The 24,829-nt window shown below is 38.9% G+C and overlaps 1 protein-coding gene and 1 long non-coding RNA gene across 2 annotated transcripts in view; both read right to left on the bottom strand.

Annotated features, from left to right (window-relative positions):
* LOC138149867 (uncharacterized) overlaps positions 1 to 24,829 on the bottom strand; it is a 63,645-nt gene that overhangs the window by 18,600 nt on the left and 20,216 nt on the right. The window lies entirely within an intron of this gene.
* On the bottom strand, positions 13,328 to 14,963 carry LOC138149733 (mRNA cap guanine-N7 methyltransferase-like). Its single transcript, XM_069072952.1, has one exon. It carries the CDS (start codon positions 14,883 to 14,885, stop codon positions 13,458 to 13,460), a length of 1,428 nt encoding a protein of 475 aa, XP_068929053.1. The 5' UTR covers positions 14,886 to 14,963; the 3' UTR covers positions 13,328 to 13,457.

Here is a 24,829-nt window from a genome sequence, read left to right as displayed (position 1 = left end):
TTTGCTAATGTTTTCAGGGGTCCTAGGACTGTTCTGCAGACAGAGAATGAATTAATGAAGAGACTGGCAATGTATCTTGTGGCCTTGCTAAGCTTTGTCTCCCCAGGAACAAAGATTGCTGAGGACTTGCCTCCTCTCAAGATGAAGAAAAGACCATTTGAATATTAAATGCTGTGCTTAATCTTGTTGTAACTCTGGGGTAGATTCAATTGTGATCCAAGGGTGGGGAACTTTTGACCTTTTTGTGCTCTGTGATTGAACAAACGAATGTACTTTACTTATGATTGGAAACTAATCTCCATTTGAGAACAGAGGCTTTGTGTTGGACTAAATGAATGTACAGCCTAGGGGTGGAGTACCATTTAGAAGAGGGACTTTGTGATTGATTAAATGAATGTAATGTCCAGGGATGGAGTAGTACTTGATTAAATCACACTTGGGGGTAGTACTTGGAGATTATTGAATCACACTTAGTAAATGCTGTATTTTGAATGATGTCATATTTTGATCTTCTCTGTTCTTAATTTTTCACTGAATAAAATGGAGAGCAGCTATGCTGGTATTTTGAACCTTGGGAAGTTTCCTTTGCTTGGCATTACATTACACCCTTTGGGCATAGTTCTGACTTAAGAGAGGTCTTTTGAAGGAGAACTGACAGAACTTGGTAATGATGAGAAAGAGAGAGGGTTAAGTCAAAGATGAATCCAAGGTTTCAGTTTTATCTAGTTAGGAGAAAAGATAGTGTATACACACACACAGAGTAAATTTATATTTTTCTTGGTAGATGCTATGATAAATATATAACCAAATATGATTTTTAAAAGGGTTTTGTAAACCTTAAAGGACTATTTAAATGTCAGCTATTATTATTTTGATGTAGAACCTCTTGACTTCAAAACATTTTCAGAAGCTTTTGTGCTATTACAAATCGTTACAATATTCTAACTTAGCTAATAAATGAGTGGCAATTCCAGTGACTTTCAAAACTCAAAATGTTTGCTTCAAATCACTCTTAGACATTAACATCTCCTCCACTTCTACCTCAGTTATGAAGTGAGACTTGTTATTTCTCTTACATATTTTTTTTAATGACTCCAGCATTATTCTTCACCTGGTAGCATATGAACTGCCTCCCCGGTCTTTGGAACAAATTTTGCCACTGCTTTCTTCACAAAATCCTAAACAGTATAGGGCTGAGTGGACATTAAAAGTTCATAAATTCATTTTTCCTGTTTCCAGGGAAGACAGTTTTCAAACTATCTCTGATCTTTTTCTTGAAAAATATCCCTGTATGGGGTGGCTAGGTGGTGCAGTGAATAGAGCACTGGCCCTATAGCCAGGAGGACCTGAGTTCAAATCTGGCCTCAGACACTTACCACAAAACTAGCTGTGTGACCTTGGGCAAGTCACTTAACCCCAATTGCCCTACCTTCTCCCCTCCAAAAAGCAAAAAAAAAAAAAAAAAAAAAAAAGAATATCCCTGTAAGGATGAAACAAAGAAACAAACAAATCTCTTAATTCATATATTAACATATTCAAATATAATTCTTGAATCAAGAGGCTACTCTCCATGATTTTAACTTGTATTCTATTTAAATACATTTTTTCCTTATCTAGTTGTTATTGGAACGATAGAACAGCTTTTTACTGCCCTTCCCCATCTGTACAAGACCCTATTCTATACTTACAATTTTTTTGAACTCTACTTTTCTCCATTCTTCTGTTCCCTCAAGTCACCTACAGGATAAAATTTCCCTTCATATTGAGGTCATCTTTTGACTTCTTTTTAACGCATTCCTCACTTCTGACCTCTTTAGCCTCTGGCCACTCTTCTTTTCTTTAAGCTTTCTGACCTACCTCCAATCCATGCCACATACACTACTAGGGTAATCTTCCTTAAACACTGCTTTTATCATGTTGCTCCTCTCTCCAACTGTCTGTGGCTTCCATTTCCCACTTCATTAAGTCTACACAACACCCCTGATTGACTCTCAAAGTTGTTCATACCTACCCATGAAAATACCCATCCAAGAAGGCCCCAACTCCTTTCACCGTTACAGTTGGAATGTAGTCATTTCTAAGGGCCTCTGATTCTCCCTAGCTAGAAACATATTTGTGAGAGAGACCCATTGCATAAAACCAGGAGAGAAAGCAACCCAGAATCAAAGGTCAAAGTCTTGTTTGCTAACTCCTATCACTGACTTACTTTGTGCCTTTTACTTATTCATTGATTCATTCAATAAAAATGTATTAAGTGCCCACTGGATATAAAGCACTGGGCTACAGACAATCTTTGCTAATTTTCCTTGACCTTGGGTATGACCTGCCTCCTGAGACCTATCCTTTGATTTCTTTTCTATCTTCTTAGATGTCCTAGAGTACAGGCTCTGCTTCCTGGATGTGATTGTTCCTATGTGGACTAACCGACCCTCTGGCCTGTCCAGTATCTGCCAGACCCCTCCCTGTTTCTTTTCGAGCCTCTGTTCTGTCCTATCCTGCTCTATTAGCATACCAGGACCAAAGTTACCAATGATCTCTTCATTGCCAAATCTGATGGCTTTTTCTCAGCTCTTTCTTCTTGACCTCTTTGTAGTCTCTGACACTGTTGACCACTCTCTTCTCCAAGGTACTCTCTCCTCTCTGCATTTCTGTACCACTTTCTCTGGCTTCTCCTCCTATCTTTCTGAGTACTTTTTTCTCATTTTCCTTTGTTGTGTAATCATTAATATGCCATCCTGCTGAGTAAGAGTATAGTCTAAGACTTTATCCTCGGCTCTCTTCTTTTCCTATGTATAGTCATGGTGACATCATCAATTACCATGGGTTCAGTAATCATTTCTATGCAGATAAGTACAAGATCTATGTATTCAACTTTCATTTCTCTCTTGAGCGCCAGTCAAATATTATCACCTGCCTACTGAACCTTTCAAATTAGGTGTCTCATAGGCATCTCAGATTCCACAAATTCAGAACAAAACTCATTATCTTTTTTCCCCCAAAATTCATTCCTCTGTCAAACTTTCCTGTTTCTATTGAGAATACCACTGTCCTTTCAGTCACCCAAATTTGTCACCTTGGTTATTATCCTTGACCCCTCACTTTCACCCCACTATCATATCCCTTGCTAAGTCTTCTTAATCCTACTCCCATAATATCTCTCATCTCTCCCTTTCTCTCTACTGAAATGGCCACCAACCACACTAGTTCAAGCCCTCATTCCCTCTCATCTGTACTACTGTCACAGTTTAAGTAGTGATTTTGTTTTTACGTTTGCCCTCTCCAATCCATCTTTCATATAGTCTGACCAGATCATTCCTTCTCAATAAACTACAGTGGTTCTGTATTACCTCTAGAATCAGATACAGATCATCCATTTGGCATTTAAAGCCTTCTACCATGTTTCCCCAATAATAAGACACTGTCTTATTATATTTTTTGGACAGAAAAACACCAGAGGGCTTATTTTCAGGGGAGGGCTTATTTTAATGAGCACTGACAGCAATTTTAATAAACAGGTAAATGTGAACAAAAAAATGTACCTTTATTCAATAAGCAAATCACTGGGGAAGAACAGGATGACGCGCTCACTGCTGCAGCTCTGATTGGATGCAGCTCGGAGCGCGGCATGCGTTTCACCCGGGGGGGGGGGATGGTACATACAGAGGGTACCGTAATGTAGCGTGTAGCACAGGGGATCACCTTCACTACAGTAGCAATCTCAATAGGGCTTATTTTCGGGGGAGGGCTTATTTTAGAGGAATCTTACACAGTAAGGGGAGGGCTTATTTTAGGGATAGGTCTTATTATCAGGGAAACACCTGTAACGGTAACCCACCTTTCCAGATTTCTTATAAATTCCTCTCTAGTCAAATTGACATTCATACTATTGGGGCAGCTAGGTGGCACAGTGAATAGATCACTGGCCCTGGAGTCAGGAGGACCCAGGTTCAGACCTGGCCTCAGACACTTAACACAAAAATTACTAGCCATGTGACTGTGGGCAAGTCACTTAACCCCAATTGCTCTCCCCCCCAAAAAAGGCAAATAAAGCATACTATTTCTTACACCAAAGATTACACTATTTGCCTTTGCTCCAGGTCTCTTAGGATCTCTGATTTCCATCAAAATTTAACCCTCCCCAATAAACTTCTATTTATTTCATCTGTGTATATATATTTAATATACTTAAATGTGTATTTGTTGGATTATTTTGTTTTTTTTTTGCCTTTGTGTTCCCAGTGCCCAATGGAGTTACTATCAGATAGTAGGTATTTAATAAATGCTTATTAATGAATTAATGCCCTAGCATGACAGTTCTCAATGGCAATACTTTTCATTACTACTTAAAAGTGACTGATTGCTCTAATCAGGCTAATCTTCTTAAATGTTAAGTAATTTTGTTCAGGAGAGTGGGCTGTGAAGGGGTAAAAACAAAGGGAAAAAACCAGTGATTAGAGTCTGAGTGAGAGGAAGTGGGCAGTAGAGAGTTATAAATCATTAACACTGATCATTCATTCCCCTTTCACCACTGTCTTCTTTTTAGAGAAGGGGATATGGAACAAGAAAGGAACAACTACTAAGGAGAGGATGAAGGGGGATATATTATAAACAATGTTAAACATGAATATGAAAGGTTCAGATCCACTGGAAGGGGATTATAAAGCAACACCTAACACTACGTTGTTTTATAAGAAACTCGCCTAAAAAATAGTGATTCACACAGAGTTGAAATAAGTGACTGGAGCAGAAAATCTTATACCTCAGGTGAACTGAAAAAAAGCAAAGTGGCAATCGACTGTAGACAGCACAATAGTACAAACTGACATGGTTAAAAGAGGTTTTACATTAGGTTTAAATGTGCCATTTTGTTGTTGTTCAGTTATTTCAGTCATGTCTGACTGAAACTGGAACCCCATTGGGATTTTCTTGGCAACGATATTGGACTGGTTTGCCATTTTCTTCTCCAGCTCATTTTACAGATAAGGCACTGAGGCAAACAGGATTAATTGACTTGCCCAGGGTCACATAGCTAATAAGTATCTAAGGCCAGATTTTAACTCAGGAAGATGAGTCTTCCTGACCCTAGACGGAGCACTCTATCCATTATGCTACCTAGCTACCCTCTAAAAGTATCATAGATAATGAAATAATATGAAAATTTAATTTATATGCACTAAATTGCATGGCATCAAAGAACTTAAATGATATTGTTATTGAATTACATGTAGAAATAGACAGCAACCCTCCAACATTTGGGGACCTCAATGTACTCCTTTTCAGACCTGGAAAATCTAACCAAAGTATAAACAAGAAAGAATATAAGGATTTAAGTAGAATTTTAGAAGTGTCAGATGTGACAGATCTCTGGTGATTAATGAATAAGAACTGGAAAGAGTATACAAATTTCTTAGCTGTGCATAATATCTTTACAAAAACTGACCATTAATTAAGACACAAAAAAAAAAATTCATAAAAAATGTTAAAAACAGAAAAATACATCATTTACTGTTAAAATTCAATATATATATTTAAAAATGCATTCATCAACAAAAAAGAGAAAAGATCCAAATGAATGAATAAAGCATAAGCTAAAAAAAAACACTTAAACTGCAACAAATGAGAAAACCTTAACTACATACCAACACCAATGAGAAATTTTGAAGAATCAAAGAAAAGATTAACAAAATGAAAATGAATGTTTAAAATAGAAGATATTTTTAAAAACTAATAAACATGCTAAACTTTTAGCTAATCTGATTTTTAAGAGGCGAGAAAACAAAATTTCTGATATTAAAAATGAAAAAATTACAATAAATGAAAAAGAAATATAGGAAATTATTAGAACTTATTTGTCTCATTATATGCCAACAAATCTTATAATTTAGATGAAATGGGTAAATATCTATTGAAATATAAAATATCCATTTTCATTTTAACAGAACAATACATGAGGTATTTAAATAATACAATCCCAGAAAAAATAAATTGAAAAGATAATGCTATTTCTACTGGTCAAGAAAGGGTTGGGGTCATTACAGGAGCAAATATTTGCTCCTCACAAAGTTGAGTTTTTAATAGCAATGCACATATTCCTTCTATCAGCTTGTTATATTTCTTGTTCTAACACCCACAAGCAAAACACAGGGCAGACAAGGAGAGAGTAACTCCTGCCCAGTGTAGAAGTGTGACTGACCTCTCAAAAGGCAGCAAGCCAGGCAAAGGACACATAAGCCACCCTTGATTTGATCTGGGTATGTATACACTCTCAGTCTGGTGAGGTAGCCATGAAGCTTTCCTTAACTACCTTCAGTAAACAGAAGGAAACAAAAAAGAGACTTAATTTGCTTTTTCTAGTTTAGGGATTCTTTAAAAAAAATTTTTTTTAGTTATTTTATTTCTTTAAAATTTTCAACATTCACTTCCATAAGTTCTAAATTTTTCCCCTTTCCCCCCTCCCTCTGCAAGATAGCCTGCAATATGATACAGACACTCTCTCTCTCTCCACACACACACACACACACACACACACACACACACACACAAATATACATTCCTATTAAACATATTACCATTTTAATCATGCTGTGTAGAAGAATTATAAGGAATGGGAGAAACCATGAGAAAGGAAGAACAGAAGAGAAAATAGTCTGCTTTGCTCTGCATTCAGACCCCATAGTTCTTTCTCATGATGTGGATGGCATTTTCCATCTTGGCTCCTTTGGAATTGTTTTAGGTCCTTGTATTGCTGAGGAGGGCTAGCAAAATCCTCATCTCAGACTGTAGTGCAGGAATTCTTAATCTGGGGTTGGTAAACTTGTTTTTTTTTTTTTTAATTGTTTTGTTTTTTCAAATTCTGTTGACAGTATCTCAGTATAATTGGTTTCTTTTATAATCCTATGTATTTTCTTTTATGCTTTTAAGAACATTATTCTCAGTAATGGTCCATAGGTTTCACTAGACTGACAAAGGAGGCCCATGATGCAGAAAAAAATAAGAACCTCTGTTCTAGTGGAAAATTCAAAGGATTTTATAATAATGGTTATTTGGGGATAAGAAAGCCACGTATAATGTTTCCTGAAGGTTTTCTCTCAATTCCAAATATCCTGGTAAAAGGAAAGAAATGTGAAGAGGGCATTGATTTAAATTTTTTTTTAAATTGACAGTGTTAATAGTACAGGGCTCACATAACAAGTTTAAAGGGATGGGCAGAATTCTGTACTGTTCTTTGGTAATGTCATCCCTGGCTCTGTTGTTGTTCGGTTGTTTTTCAGCTATAACTAACTCTTTTTGACCCCGTTTGTGGTTTTCTTGGCAAAGAAACTAGAATGGTCTGCCATTTCCTTCTCTGGCTCATTTGACAGATAAGGAAACTGAGGTAAACAGGATTAAGTGACTTGCCCAGGATCACACAGCTAGCAAGTGTCTGAGGCCAGGTCTGAACTCGGGAAGAAAAGTCTTCAGACCTGGTACTCTGTCCATTGTGCCACCTCGCTGACCCTATCCCTGACCTCTGAGAAGCTAACAGATGTATTATCTTCATTTTAAGAAAGTCTACACTAGAATCTGTCCTGTCAACTGAATTTGTTTTTCACTTAGATTTGTAGCTTATTTCTTGGTGTTTTTGTTTTATTGTTTTGTTTTATTTTCATTACAACATTTAATACATATATTTGATTTGATTTGAAATAACTGGACTGTTAACTAGGGTATTGGAATCTTTCTCTTTGTAACAGGAGTTGATCAATATTGAGAACAGGGTCACGTAGCAGCAAGCACCCCAAGCGTCCTCAGGGTTTGCTGCCACCACAGGTTCTTGGATCTGCTTTGATAAAGGAAAGCAACTCAAAATGGGTTAACAAGCTTACTTTAATCAGTCAGACATATATCGTTTACCTTGTTCAGGGGAAAAGGTCAGCACCCCGAACTTCAAAGTACACAGACAGAATTATCAAGACAGAAACAGATCTAGTAGACAGATTTCAAACTGTCCAACCATTACATCCATAACCAGTCAACATCTGGGTTTCAACATCTGGGTTTTTTCAAAGCCAGGGGGCTCAGGACAATGGCTTCCCAGAATCCATATCAAATCACAGAACACTTCTCAAAGTGAGCCCCCAAAACAAAGCTACACATCAGGGCTTATATAGCCTTCTCCTGGCTCAGAGAATGTAACAACCTTATTGACTCACTGGCCAATCAAAAAGTATCTACTGAAAAACAAGCCTCCCACCCCAGGCTTCAGGTGCATTTTAGCCTAGGGGCAGGGAAGATCTTCCAAATTTGCATTCCCATTACAGGTCATTAACCTCCAACATGTACTTTGTATATATCATGTGCTGTCTTCCTTCTTGGTATACTGTTGTAACCAGCTCCTAGGCAAAATAGTCCATGAATGTCAAGCTGGCACATTCAACTCTTAATAAGTTGAATGTGGAACCTTTCCGTTTGCTGCCAAGAAACTTTGCCAGTTCTTGATACATAAACTGGAAAACAGGACTCTTGTTTAAATGTGCTCCCATTAGAAACAACTAATAAAGGAGGAAACACCATTGATTTTTATTGATTTAGTGTTCTCTGACTTCCTGGGGGAAAGGCAGTTGCTTGGCATATTGTCTGAGGGTTTACATCATGATTTTGATGACCTTCCATTCATTGCTTGAGTTTTTACATCTGTATAGCACTTTGACTTGTGTAACTGGTATTTAGACCTGGCTAATTAACACAATTCCCCCATAACTTTTTTTTTAAAGTAAAGCTTCGTTTATTGGAATGATTATATTTGAAGGTTGTCAGTCCAACCAGTGTTAAGTGTTATATCGTAGAATTTAAGCCTGGAAATCATCATATCATCCAACCCCCTCATTTTGAAGATGAGGAAACAGAGGCCTAGAGAGCTAATGAGATTTTGCCAAGGTCAAAGGAGAAGGAAATAGTATAGCTGGACAGTGAATCCCAATATTTCTAAAAATTAACTCTGCTGATTTTCCTCCCTCCTCTCCCCGCCCCTCCCCCCCTTCCCCCGCCAAAGCTACTTTAATCCCATATACTGGATGACCAAGAATAGATGTCATAAGCATGAAACTTTAGTCCCCAGAGTTAATACAATCTTGATAGTTTCCATACCTCTTATTATTTTATTTTATTTATAGAAGATAGCAAAAATTTCCGTAACAGTATAATAAAACAATAATTGCACACAAAACTGTAAATATATTATGTACAACTTTCTATTCTTTTTAAATATATAATAAAGTTATCATGTAAATGTCTTTTTTTCTTTTTTTCTTTCCTCCCCCTGCCCTGCCCTAGAGATGGCTACCATTAGACATAAGTATGTGTGTATTTCTTCGTGTATGTACATACATATACATACGTATATTTATATATAATCATTCATTCATGCTGATTGAAAATTGTACAGCTTTGGGGCAGCTAGCTGGCGCAGTGAATAGAGCACCAGCCCTGGAGTCAGGAGGACCTTAGTTCAAATCCGACCTCAGACACAAAAACTAGCCATGTGACCTTGGGCAAGTCACTTAACCCACTTGCCCTCCAAAAAGCAAAAAAGGAAAAAGAAAAAAAATTATACAGCTTCCACAGTTATCCGAGTACAATACAGATACTAAATTACATCAGCTTGGATCATGGGTGGTAGTAGGACCCCTTGAAATGTTTCCAAAATGAGGTCTAGAGTTGAGTGATCTATGAAGAATTATTTATACAGTAACAGAGACTGAAACTGACTCTAAGCTTTTGTGCAGTGAAAGACTACTAGACTGAAACTCAGAGGGTTTGTATTTGAATCCCATGTCTCCATGATTGCTTAGAAGTTGGCACGAGTCACTCGTCTGTCTGGGGCTCAGTTTCCTCATCTGTAAAAAGAGGAATTTGGACCAGACCCCCAAGGTCCTTTCCAGCTCTAAATCTATGACCTTATGAGATGGTAGATGATTGTGATTCAGCAAGAAAGTTAACTTTTGGGGAGGGGGGTGCAAATCACTGTCAGTTTCAAGCGCTAGGAATTACTGCTAGCCAAAGGAGCTGAGATAATCGCTCTGTCTCCTAATGCTTTGCTGACCCAGAGATGGATCTTTGAGCAATAGCTTTTGGCAGGCTGGTTCTTGGCTGATGTCACGGCTGTTAAAATAGCGTGCCTGTCAATGACTTAAATATCCAGTGCTCTTTAGCTAGTAGCCTTAAGTAGAACAGAACATTTGTCCTTCTCATCAGGAGCCACTTCAAAGTGAGACGAGTGTCTCTTCCTAAGCTAAAGGAAGATTCTAATAGTAAATGTCAGAAGAACATGTTGAGACAGTCAAAAACATTCTGAAAATCGAATAGAGCAGCCGGAGAGTGCGCAAGATGTGGTTCTTTTGTCAGCCAAACTCATTCCCTGCTTGAGCTCTTTTTAAAAAGGCACCGGAACATTCCTTGTTGCAAAGCACTGCCCAGTGAGCATTACAGGAGGTAATTACAGGAGGGCAAGAATCAATGAGGATGGTTGTTCTAGGTGAGCTCCGGGAGGAGATGATCTTTACCATCCGTTAAAGCCTTTCATCAGGAAGAAGATTTTTGATCCAAAAGGTTTAGGTTTTTATCAGCAACAGTTAAAACAGAAACATTTGCAAACCTCAGAGCAGATAGTGCAGTATTAGGAAGCAGTTTACTAATGTATCACAGATAAATAGATTCATACATCTTCCAGATCATAGATTCACAGCTTTAAGAGACCCAAGAGACCATTTACTCCAACTCCTTCATTTTTTAGGTGAGGAAACTGATATCCAGAAAAGTCATATAGGGAGGAAATAGCACAGCTGGGACTGAAAATGGTGTTGAATGAATAATGTGGAAATATGTTTAATATGATTGTACATGTATACACTATATCAGACTGCATGCTGGCTTGGGGACAGGGAGGGGTAAAATCTGGAGCTCAAAAATTTATAAAAGTGAATGTGGAAACCTAAAAATAAATCAAAAATTCTAAAAAGAAAGAAGAAAATGCACGGTGGTCTCTTTCCCTAATTCTGTTGTATTTCTTGTTGTTTGATTATGCCTAATTCTTCATGATCCTGTGGTCCATTATTGTCTATTGGGTTTTCTTGGCAAAGATATTGGAATGTTTTATCATTTTCTTCTCCAGAGAATTAAGGCAAACAAAAGTCAAATGACTTGCCCAGGGTCATACAACTAGTAAATGTCTGAGTCCATATTTGAACTCAGGTCTTCCTGACGCTAAGTTCAGCATTCTATGTAGTGAGCTATCTAGCTGTCTTAGGGACTTATGTACCTATGACACTGTCCCTTTTCCTGTTTCTAGCTCCTTCCTAAGGCTGACACTCTGACTATGAAAGCATCCACCTCAGGTTTTCAGGAAACTTTTTCTGTTGGGTTTCATGAGAACATGAATTTAGAAAGCATAGAACAGGGGATGATTAGCTTTATAAAAGATTCACTGCAGATGTTTTGTTTTTGTTTTATTAAATTCCCTATTACATTTAAAATACTATTTAAATTGTTTTTTAAAGTATATTTTAAATGTACTTTTGTGGGTCTACATCTTTCCTTGGAATCTTTACTAGACCAGCCTTCCAAAACCATCATTCAGAAGGGCAAACCAGATTCTTAAAGTCAAGGCTTGAATTTTTTCCTTGTTCTCTCTGGGAGGGTGTTGCATAACCTTCCATTCTATGTAGGGGCTGTCTGGTGAGCAGACTGTATTTATCTCTACCATCTTTCACTAGGGCATTATGTAACATAACTCTTTTCAAAATTTATAAAGCTCTCTCAAGGGGTAAGAAACTTATTATAAACAGGATAGGTAGTTTGTAAATGCTTGGCAACCAGAAGGGCTGTGGAATCAGACTTATCAAGAGATGGGTTTTGCACAAATCCAGTAGAATTTTAGAGATGAACAGAACTGAAGATCATAACAAGAAATACAGGTTTATATTGTTACCATACCAGAACTATCCCCAAATGCTAATGTGTAAGGGAGGTGAAGGAATGGAAATCAAACCTACATAACACCTACTATGTGCCAAGTGCTGTGCTAAGCACATTCACAAATGTTAACTCATGTGATCCTTAGAACAACTCCATGAAGTAGCCACTATTATTATCCCCATTTTACAATTGAGGAAACTGAGGCAGAGGTTAAGTGACTTGCCCAGAATTACACAACTAATGTTTGAGGCCAAATTTGAACTGAATTCAGGGCACTCTATGTACTGTGCCACTAGGTGAAAGAACAGACATAGTCCTTGTATAAAATACGTATCCAACAAAGAAGTCAAGTCAACAAGCATTTAGTAAGCTCCTACTATGTGCCAGGAATTGTGCTAAGTGATGGAGATACAAAGGAAGGCAAAAACTAGTCCCTGCTCTCAAGGAACTCAAAGCTGAATGGTGGAATACAATGCAAAAACAACTATACAAATAAGATTATATGAATATATAGAGAATTATATATGTAATGTAACAATATAATAGAAAATTATAATTGAATAATTATATGTAATATAATACGCAATAAGTACCTAATATATGTACCACATTACATGTAATATACTATATTATAGTCTATATTGTTATATAACATATAACTATCATGTTATACTTATTTTAATATACAATATACATGTATCATGTATATCTATTGTACATATCATATGTCTATAATATACACATATTAGACATATGTACACATAATATAATAATTTATTATTATAATATAATCCATTAATATAGTACAATTATAGTACATAATTGGAGATAATCAACAAAGGTATTTTGCATTAAGGCAGTTCTGATAAAAAAAAAACATAGCTATAGCAAAATAATGATCTTTGGGGAGGATAACTAAATGATAAAATGACCAAGATAATCTGCTTACTTTCTATGTTAAATGTGAAAGAATAAAATCTGATGGAGATTTTATTGTAAATGTTTTCATTCTGTCTATTTAATTTAACTCTTTTCGGTCTCAGTTTCCTCATCTGTAAAGTGGAGATAATAATATCATCAACCTCACAGAGTTGCTATGGGGATCAAGCAGGGATATGCTGGCAAATATTTAACAAAATAGAAACAGTTCTGCTCAGTTCTTCTCAATTCTCTTCTCAGTTGTCAGTTCTGCTCAGTTCTCAGTTCTTCTCAGTTCTCAATTCTTCTCTCTTTTCTGTTCTGCCACCACAAGTTCTGTTCTCAATTCTGCTCTCAATTTGTAGCTCCTCAGCCTCCACACTGCTTGCTCCCAGAAGTTCCGGCTCCCAGCAGTTCTGGTTCTCTAACTTGGACTTTCCTTATCAAACTTTTTTTTTTTCAGGGAAGAGGAAAAACTTTTTTTTAAAAAGGAAAGAAAAAATTTAAAACAAAGCTGCTAGTGTTGATTGTGAATCCTCCACATTTGTATAAATGGGATAAACCACTCTTCTTGACTAGTTTTACGTTCATGGCTGCTTTTCAAATGCAAAAACCAAATAAATACTTGTAGCTTCCCACTCGGATTTACTTAAGGTCCCCAAAGGTAATCTAACTTGACTATTTTTCATATATTTTGCAGCATGTTCATAATCGCCAAAATTTCCCGAGGCAAGCTTGGAATTCTTATTGGCTGGATATGGCTCTAATGCCTGCATTCGTTTGAGGAGCACTTTGTTTTCAACATTCTTGATCTTTTCTTCATAGAATTCCAAAAATGTCTTTTTGTAAACTAGTTTCATGTTATATTTCTTTGCCATTTCAATCAGCAAAGGAAAATAAACCAAAAATTCTGGAACATCCACAACACCTTCCAAGTTGAAGTCATATTTGCATCCAAATAAAGGATATTCTCCCTTCTTCTGAAACTTTACAGTGTAGACTTCATTTCCAAATGATTCTGTTTCTGAGGCCTCAAGCCGTCTTATGAGCTCAAAGCTATTTGGTGTAGTACCAATAAAATATCCTCCAGGGCAAAGTTTCTCACAAGCATTTCTGAGCATCATATCAGCCTGTTCATAAGTCTCAAATGAATAATGATATACAAACTGACAACTGCAAATGTCAAAGCACATCTCTGGATCGTGAAACTTATCAGTTAAGAGCTCCTTGGAGCTGTCTGCAGTTACAAATTCTGCACTGAAAATGTACTCGTGGTCACGACAGCGATTCTTCATGTCAGCGTAGCGCTGCTGACACTGTTGAAGAGAAACATCAGCAATATCAGTACACACTAGTTTGCTAATTTTGCCCTTTTTCCACTTGAGTAAATCTCCACCTTTCCCACATCCCAGGTCCAAAACAGTGATGTCACGTTTCTTCTTTTGTCGAACTTTTTCTAAAAATTCCCCAATGAGGACACTCTTAATCCAATTATTAAAGTTTCGAAGGTAAAAAATACGACTCTGACTTCGTTTCTCCAAGCCAACTTCCTGAAGCTCATTGTAGTGAGCAGCTACTGTTGAGCCATGTCCTTCTTCCAAATGTCTGTGTTTTACAGGAACATCTTCACCTTCCAATTTTCTCTTTTTTGAAGGAGTGCCATCTCCACACCTAGAAGTATCATCTTTTGGATTATCATCAGTTTCTAACTTTCTTGTTCGTGAAATGCTCTCTTCATCACCTGCTGCAGCTCTTTCCTCAGGAAAAATTTCATTATCCAACTTTCTTGTCTTTGATGGAGTACCCTCTCCACAACTGGCAGTCTTAACTTCAGGATCATCCTGAAACTCTAGTTTTCTCTTTTTTGGTGTGCCTTCCTGGATGCTGTCAGTATCCCTTCCATCAGGGGATTCAATTTCATTAACACTGACAGAGAGTTCTATTTTGGAAACTACAGATGCCTCTTCATCTTCAAAGATCTTTTCACAATCCTCTGTTTTGGCAGAATTTTCCATTTTGCTCAGTGATCTGAATTTAAAGCTTTAGTTCATAAATGAAAGCTGAGTAAAGCTTTCCACCACTCTGTTTGCAGAAGTAGTAAGTTCACCACCCTTTGGATTTTCCTTATATATGGTATTAGCTCCTCCCTTTCCTGTTACATCAGAAGTTCATCTCACTGTGGGATTCACAAGTTCTGTTCCTTAAGAACTTGAAACAAGGTGCTAAGTACTTGTCTTGAAACAAGGCACTAAGTACAAGGGGTGGGGGGAGATCTTCAAATCCCTATTACCATTACACCTGGGTGACAGAAATGGGAAGTTTGGAAGAGGGTAGGGTAAGGGAGAGATAGTGGGATAATGTAATGAGATATGGGTCAGGGATCTGCTGGTAAATGTTTAACAACCAGCTCTCTGGGGGGGGGGGAAGGGACAAACAACAAGCTTTAAAATATAATCTCCATTATGGATATTTTCTCCATCACTTCCTTAAATCTAGTCAATCAGCAAAATGACAAAAATCAACCCCTGATTTGTAGTGTTACTCAAATGAAAATTTAACAATGAGCTCTCAGGAGCTGTTTGAGCTAATTCTATTGAGTTGCTCTCTGTGAGGCAGGTCACAACTGGTCCATAATTGTCCTGCTCTATGATGTACAAAATGAAAAAGAGAAGGCAAGGATCGTTCTTATTGGTGGCTGCCATACCTACCATAGTCATAAAGGTCATCTAAGGGGAAAGGGTATATATGCTTGGTAGTGGGTGGGAGGAGGACAGTTTAACTGCTCTGAAGTTTGGAAACCTTGAAAAAAAGAGTATAGCACCTCCTCTGAGCTTATTCTTCCAACCCCACTATGGATTTGCAAGTGGGATCCTCAAAGGGCAACTGACTGCCTTACAATTCAGATGTAGTACTGATAGGGTGCTTGGGATCTATGTTTGTAAAATTTATTTGTGAACTCAATTTGCAACACCAATTTGTAACATCAGGAATGATGGGTGCTTGGGATCTATATTTGTAACATCAGTCTGTAAAACCAGTTTGTAAAATCACACCCCCACCCAGCTTCAGAGCACTGACTCTGCCCCTTTTCCCCCTGCCCCTAGCTTCAGAGCAATAACTCTGCCCAGCAACAACTATCTCAGCTTGGAACAATAACAAGCTATTCCTATGAATCCTTCACAAAAGTATCTATAAACATTCCAGCTTAGGTGACTATTATCTCCCCCTTGCATAGTGTCTTGCTGCCCCCATGAATCTTTCGGTGCCCTATCTCTAGGTTGACTCCTTGGCTGCCTCAATGACTCCTTCAGGACCCTATCTCTGGGTTAACTCCTTAGCCTATTATTCCTTGAATCTCTGGTTAGCCTTGGTTTCCAGACATTAATCCTTCCCAGACATCAATCTTGTCAAACATGACAATGATGGGTGGCAGACTGGGCACTTCTCCATCAGCCCTTGACCACCAGCTGACAATGATGGTTCAAGCCTAAAACCACACCTCCAGTTAGCCCTCCCTTGGGCTTTTTCCCAGTGAATCATGGGCACTAAGCCTTCAAAGTTACATTAAAAATGCATGTTCCTTTAAGCACTGGCCCCACCTTAACTCTTCCCTAATCCCACCCTTAATCACCTAGTTAGCATAATTGGTTCTACTATGGATTACTCTAAATAAATCTTAATTCTACCCCTTTAAGGTTTCAGGTCCCCTAAGGATCCTTGCCCCATGTAAGGCTTATAATAAACTTTTACATCTCTGAATCCAAGTTAGCCTGGGCCTACTGAATTCTTTCTGACTGAATCTCAGGCTTTCTGGTCTTAGATAAGATCAGAGTTCCTGCTGAACCTATTGTGAGCCCTCCTTCATCATTACCAGTGCTGTGGGTTTGTTCCTTTCTCTAGCCATACATAGTCTAAGACCCTGACTATGGCCATCCACGTATCTAATGAATGTTTGCGACATTTTTTGACAAACATAAACTTAATGAGGGCAAAGATTGCCTTATTCAAACCTTTTTATCTCCCCTAGCACATAGCGCAATATTCTGCACAAAATAGGTGCTTGTTGATGTTCTAGGCTGGGCTTGACTCAAGCCAGTTCCACAGTAATTTGTTTGACCTTGGAATGAAATATGACACTTGTAGGTCATTCAGTAGTTAACAAAAGGAGATTTGTTTATTTAGCCATAGCAGGAGAAGAACATTCTACAAGGGTGTACACTGAGAACACTTCCAATTGATTCAACTGAACAAAGCTCTGATGCCTGAGTTGTTCATCATGGTCTGTTAGCCAAGAAGCAGATTGCACCCAGACTTCCTGCTTTGTACTGTGGAGATCAAGAAGTAATATCAGTAACCTGAGGTTTTAGTTCCCTAAGGTATTCAAGTCTGGAAGATGGTTTCAATGTTTTTGGTACATTTTAAAGAAAAACTAGCTTAACTCACCTGGTAGGGAAGGGGTGTTGTACCCAAAATATGAGCAAGACCCAAGTAACAATTTAGAAGTGAACCCTTTATTGGCTCCATGTTGGCTGATGGGGCCCCTTCCCAAATTGTACAGCCCAGACCCCAGGAAAAGCCTCAGCTTTTAAAGGCACCCCACTAGGCCAACAGTTAGTTATTCCATAAGCAGGATTTGTAGGGACTAAAATCAGTGATTGGTCAGTACACATTTTAGCTAAGTGGCAGCCTGCCCACCTCCATGAAGGAGAGCTGGTTGGGGGAGGGAAAGAACAGAGCCAGGTACAACAGGGGTAGTAGTGATAATATAGGATATCATTCCCACCACAGCTGAATTTTAATATACATATTCTAGGAATCAGAGAAGTAGATGTTGATGAAGAAACAATTCCATCAATACTGTTGAAAAAAAATAGCATAGTCAATCATTGCTGTACTCTCAGTAATATTATTTTCATTTATACAAAGTGTTGAACACAACTCCACCCTTCCCTCCCCTAATTGATCCATAAGCAGGAATTTCAGGAATTCAGCCTAGGGTAAAATCCCTGCTCCATTCTTCCCTGTCCCCTGCCCTCTCCACCCACCCACCAGATATTCCCCATCTCTGCCCATTCTAGGTTCCCTGTCTCTCAGCCTAGGGATAAACTTCCTGGGCGTGGGAAATTCAAATATACACTGACCAATCACAGATTGTAGTTTCAGTTTACATAACCTGACTATTGTGATCTCTTTAAAAGCCAGCACATTGTCCGTGCCAACTCACTGTCTGATCTGGGTATATGAGCCTGGCAGTCCCATGGTAAGAAAATCTACTTCCAAATTTATTCTCAGGGATCTTCTGTCTTGATCCTTTCATGCTCTACAAAAGGACAACACTGTTATCTATAAAAGCTAGGCACAGAGAGAAAGCCAGGGTTTGGGATTGTTGAGGTAGAATATGAAATAATTATGCTTAGAGGGTTTTTTATTTAAATTTATTTTTTTGAAAGGCAAACCAGTCCTTGGGATAAACCAAGTTTAATCAAGATTAGTCAAGGATAATATTAGAAAAACCTTCCTCTATGGCTGAAAGGAAGATATTTGAAGTGGTGGTCCCACCTGGAGGAAAAGCACTGTGACAGACCACCTTGAGTTCTGCCCATTCTGGGCTTCATGGTTCCCTAGAGTGACTTAGCAATGACCAAAGCAAGTCGGCATCCCTGTATGCAACCTCTATTCCTTTCATTTCTATTACTTCGCCTTTAAAAGGCAAAGGCTAAGGGCCCTTATTCTAATTCCTACTCTTACTGACAAGCTAGACCTTGAAGCAAGACTACATCTCCCCGTCAAGGTTCAAGGGGTACATCTAAGGGCTCATCCAAGACATGTTTCTCTAATGCTCTAGATTTGAGCCCCCTGGTATTTTTAGAGTCTTCGCCCCAATATTTACACCTATTGATACATGTCCTAATTTCATTTAACCAATTGACATCAATTATCTTTTTACAAAGAGATATTTACTGAGAAGATATAGCAAGAATAGATGTTTTAAACCATTTCCCCATGCACTGGAGGGGAGGGATGGGAGGTGGTGATGTCACACTCTTTCATCTATCTCATAAATCTCTGGGAACACTGAGTCTCATACTTAAAGCAATTGCTACAAAGAATTTTCCCCACAAAGTTCCCTTGCAAATGCATCGTAGCTTCTGGATGAGATGAATCTTGGCTATCACTGGGATGAGTCAAACAACGCTCTTCAGGGCCTCTGCTGCCGTTTCTCTCTACTTGACCTCTAGCAAATTCATCATAGACTTCAGCTTCCATACACAAGACTGTATCCACTACTCCATCATCTGAAATCAGCAACGAACAAATGCAATGACTCAAAGAGCAGAGACATGTAGTCACCAGTCCCATGTGGGGATGAGGAGGCTGCCACTGTTACTATCTCCCAGCAACAGTGGGGTCATGAACATTTGCTTTATCCTAATCTGGATGAAAAGGGACTTTTGACCTATCCCCCACAGAGGCCCACAGCAACTCATCCTCCTTCCTGGAATAACCAAGAAAAGGAAAGAGAAAACTTCCTGGTTGCTTTTTGAAGACCTTCTCAGTTCTAGTTGGGCAGCCCATTGTAAAGACTCCTCTTTTCTATGTGACATGCAGACCAGAACCTGTCAGAATCCCTCCTAAATTAGGGGACAGGGTCCTTCCATTTTCTGTCTTCACACCTTTCTGAAGCAGGTTCCCCAAGCTCTTCCACACCCCTGTGGTCAGCAGACACTATGTTGTACTTGCCCTGTACTTGCCCTGAGAATGAGCTCCATCTGCCAGGCTCCCTTACACAGTCATCCTCAATATAGTGCTAAAGGGTTAAGGGAACATCTAGGGTAAAGTGAGTTCACACCTTAGCTAATCTTTGCTGAGGGATTCACACCTTGTTTAGGAAAAATAAGATGGATTTCAGAGGTTCACTCCATTTTGATATGCCACCTAATCTGGATCCTAGTGGCTGTTATTTATCAGCCATTCTCCCTCTGTCAAGGAATTCTAAGGTTCCTCTTAATTTAATTTTTTCAATTAGTCAAATTATATTTTCTTTTCCTCCCACATTCTCCCACCCCATTGAAAAGAAAAACAAATCCCAACAAATATGCATGGTCAAACAAAATAAACTCTTATCTTGGCCACATACAAAAATATGTCTCATTGTGAGTCAGTCGACTTTCTGTTAGAAGGTGGAGAGCATCTTTCATCATTGGTGCTCTGGAATTATGATTGGTCATTGAACTGATAGGAGTACTCAAGTCTTTCAAAGGTGTCTATCTTTACAATGTTGTTATTATAGAGGCTCTGCTCACTTCACTCTGTAGCATCCGTTCATAAGAGCCTTCCCAGGTTTTTTTTTTTAAATATTCCCTCTCATCATTTTTTACAGAACAATAACATTCCAGGTTCCTCATTTGAATGGGGCAGGGGAGGGAGATGGTAGACAAGATGGACATGTTTGCCAGCAAAAGGGGACTATTGGATAAGGAAAAGTGGGAGAGCAGGTAGAGGGAATGATTAAAAAGGCAAGCTTCTGAAGGAAATGAGGGAGGAATGGAAAGAAGTAGAAAGGTTGGCACTGGCAAAGAGGTCACCTCATCCTCAGAAACTGGGGCAAAGGAGATGCTGAGGAGATTTAACATGTGGGATTGGGTCGTTCTTGTTTTCGTCATGTCCTCATGACCCATTTGGAGTTTCTTTTAGCAACAATACTGGCGTGGTTTGCATCTCCTTTTCCAGCTCATTTTATAGATGAAGAATGGAGGTAAACAGGGTAAAGTGACTTGCCCAGGATCACACAGCTAGTAAGTGTCTGAGGCTAGATTTGAACTCAGGAAGATGAGTCATCCTGACTTCAGGCCTGATGCTCTATCCACTGTGCATTGGGTAGAGGAGGGTATAAAACATGAGTGCCTTCAATTTTTTTCCAGTGAATTATGAGGGCAGTTCTTCTGCTAAAAGAGGTGGAAGAAGGGGGTAGTATTAAGAAAAGGACAATAGCCAGTCATTTAGACCCAAGCATTAAGTTCCTGCTATGGGTGAAACTCTATTCTATGTGCCAGGATGCCCATGAACTAGTGAATATTATACTTTGTCCTGGTACTTGTTTCAATCCTATAAACCCAAGTCTGGGACTCTACACACAGAGTTGGCCTCAGGATTATAAAAGCTTCCCAAGCTCAGTCCATTCACCCATGGTAGTTGGCAAGGAATAGTTTCCTACAAGAAGTATCTTGTGCAGCAAAAAAAAAAAAATGTGCAATGGCAGTGATGGGAGGGAAGGGAGACGGCCTAAAGGCTAAACATTAACAGTGTCTGCTCCTGGTTTCAAAAACTGTGCCATCTGGAAAGAAACTGCCTTGCAAGAGACCTTCAGGGAATAAGAGGAGATGGTGCTGGGGGAAGGGGAGAGGAAGTGTAGCTTCGGTGAAGGGAGAAGGAATTTTCCAAATGGTAAAAATCATGCCACAGAGCCATTGACTTAGAAAGGCAATGGTATAGTGGGGAGGTAGCTGGATGACTAAAGACCCCCGGCTTGGAGTCAAGAAGACCCGAGTTCAGATATGACCTCCTTGGTTTCCTCATCTGTCAAGTGAGCTGGAGAAGATCTTTTCCCCACATTTTAAGCTGAAACATGTTACCAAATTTGACTCTTCTATAGAAATAACTGATCTCTTTTCTGGTTGATTAAAGAGTATGCTGAAATCTACAAGGACTTTATAGGTGCCAGCTACTTGAGTCAAGTCAATAACCATTTGCTATGTTTCAGAGGGGAAAATTCCACATTAAAATAGATCCAAAAACAAGCTTCCTGTTTTAATTTAATCAATTAACAAGCCTTTATTAAGGCCTTGGGCTAAACATGAAAAAAGAAAAGATACCCTTAAGGCACATATTCAAATGGGGAGAGAAACTCTCTCTCTCTCTCTCTCTCTCTCTCTCTCTCTCTCTCTCTCTCTCTCTCTCTCTCTCTCTCCCTCCTTCTATCTTTCCCTCTCCCCCCTTCCTCTCACTTTCTCTCTTTGTAGGTAAATAATAATTATAATAATAGAATTTATACAGCAGCTTAAGGTCTGCAAAGTGTGTTATCATTTAATCCTCACAGCAATCCTGGCAGGTAGGTGCTATTATGATCCCCATTTTTTAGACAGCTAAGTGGCAAAGTAGATACAGTGCTGAACCTGGAATAAGGAAGACCAGAGTTCAGATGTGATCTTAGACACAAGCTGTGTGACCCTGGGTAAGTCACTAATCTTCTGAGTGCTCTAGGCTAAATTGCAAAGCTGTTTCTGACCTTCAGTAGAAGCAGTTTTCTCATAGAAGGGAAGTTTCATTGGTTAAAAAGAAAAAGTCAATCTACCAAATTGATAACTATTACAGATAACAACTGAAGATAAAGTGGGTGTGGGACAAAAATTTTGTCACCCACTGAATTCGATGTTATAGCCTCTGGCTATGTTTGAAAATCTAAGAGAGATGCTTTGATCCTAGGAACCTAAGGTCTTTGTAAGACAGACCTCTCCCATTAAAGTAAAGGGCAGTGTAGTATTTTATTCAAAATAAGTCAACTCATATTAAATAGAACTAAAACTTGACTAACTTTTCCTAACAGTTTGACTGCATGAGCAATAGCTTTTTGAGATTTCTAAGGAAAGACATGGTTGCCTTGCATCAATGTGGATCAGGCCAGAAGTAGACGTTGTTCCCCTGGGTTTATATCACAACTCCGAAGGCTGACAGCATGTTTTCACCCCGGTGGCTTTCTTCAAATTGGCAAGGGATTTAGAAGTCACCTCACTGGGAGGTGAACAGATGCTAGACATCACCCATAGCACCCACAACTCTGGCGAAGTGTATCACTGAGAGAGTGTATATCTCTGAGATGTCTTCTCTCTAGGATTTTTTTTCTTTTTTAGTAGAAGCATAATAAAAGACCAGAAGAGATAAGGTAAGCTAATCAGAACTCTTCAATTTATAGATCCCATTTTGGTGTTTGTTAGCATGTGACTTAGAAAAATAAGTATTTCTGTCTATTAGAGGAATGGTTTCAATAGATCAAAAGGAACTTTGAATTTCAGATGGGAGGGGGACATCTCTTTGAACTGTTCTATACCACTTCATTCCCCAATCTGTTGAAAAAAGAAAAGACTTTTTTTTCTACCTGGAAAGACTTACATAACCTGTTGCTGAGTGAAGTAAACAGAAGCAGGAGAACATTGTACAAAGTAACAGCAACACTATTTGATGACCAACTTTGATAGACTTAGGTCTCTCGGCAATGCAATGATCTAAGACAATTCCAAATGATCATGATGGAAAATGTGTATCCACATCTAGGGAAAGTGTGAATGCAGATCAAAGCATTTTCTCTTTTTCTTTCTTCCGGTTTCCCCCTTTTGTTTTGATTCTTCTTTCACAATATGATTAATGTGGAAATATTTTAGTATGATTACATATGTATATAAACTATATCAGATTGCATGCCATCTTAGGGAGGGGGGAAAATTTAGAACTCAAAATCTTATAAAAGCGAATGTTAAAAACTAAAAATAAATTAATTAAAAAAAAAGAATAATAGTTCTGTACTCTGCTACCTCATGAGACTTGGGGTAAAAGAATGAATGAATGAGTGAGTGAGTGAATGAATGGAAAAATCAATTATTATAACCTTACTATGTGCAAACAGGAAGTGAGACCAGCCCCCACTCTCAAGGAACTCACATTCTAATGGTGGAGATAGAAGGTTGCAGGATCCTTAGGTTGCTGATGCAAAACAGACATTAATGCCTTTTCTTTAATGTCATCTTTACTGATAAAATTGTACCATTTTCTAATGTTGAACCATTTGACAATACTAATGACTTCCTTTTCTCAACCTACTTTCCTTCAGCAGGTGAGAACATCGGTGCCTACAAGAGCAGTTGTCAGGCTATGTGATACCTCCCCATGAGTTGCCCAGGATTTCTCAGGATAAAGGAGACTGGAAGCTTTGCTATTCCCAAGGCTCTTGGGTTCAGAGTCCTAGCTGTTTCCATTGGAGTTTGAGAGGAGATAGTGGTCAAGGTGGTGGTAGTGATGGCTGTTCAACCTGCCTGGCATGTGCTGCCTCCTGTTTCTCCCAAAGGGTGCCTTGATGCCTCAGCTAGGTTGACCTGTGGGTGGTGATTGATTGGCAGGTGGTGCGGATGGCCAGTCTCTTCCCATGGTGGTTGCTTTCTGGGGAATGATGCTTGCATTCCAGAGGATGATGTCTTCCAGGTGGAACTAGAGCAAGAAAAGGCAGCTAGCAGAAAGCACATCCTTCCCCAAATTGACAGTGGACATGAGCAAGGTCACTGCTCAATTTGATGCTTTCTGGGGGTGTAGTTATATACTCAGACGTTTAAAATATGTAGAATTAGTTCCCTTTCATGGCTACCGTACAGAAGGGTGTATGGCTACTGGGTGGTGGTAGCAGGGAACTTCTTAGTTACGCTAAAATATAGGAAGGACATGGGTGGAGATAGTGTGGGATTTTTTTTTTTCCCCTGAGAACATATTGAGCCAGAAAAGCTCTCAGGGTATGATAAGTAAAGCCAATTGCCTTGAAACATAGGATTTAAAACAAAAAGAGACCTTTGAGATCTGGCAAGACAAAGTCAAAATGACCGGTGAGGACCTGTGATGTCTGACCATGCCTAAGCACCCCAAGCTCCCTAAGCACACTGTCTGTTTGAGCCACCTTCAAAGCTGCTGGAACATACTGTTCTCATCCAACCATTGCACCTGGGGAAATATGTTTGGGATAGACACTCCTTTACTCGCTGACAGGTTTGAGGCCCATGGCTTACCCTTAACATACTTTAAACCATTTACAGAGTTTACCAGGGTGTGGCTGCTCCTCGTGCTGCTGCTTCTTGGAGCCAAAGGTGAGAGTTGGGTGAATCAGGTGGACACCAAAGGTGAATGAACCGTCCTGAAAAGGTCA

This window comes from Petaurus breviceps, unplaced genomic scaffold, assembly GCF_028583685.1.
Source record: "Petaurus breviceps papuanus isolate PSGF00001 unplaced genomic scaffold, PetGlider_PUasm1.0 90849, whole genome shotgun sequence".
NCBI lineage: Eukaryota > Metazoa > Chordata > Mammalia > Diprotodontia > Petauridae > Petaurus > Petaurus breviceps.
This window is presented reverse-complemented; position numbering and strand designations above follow the sequence as displayed.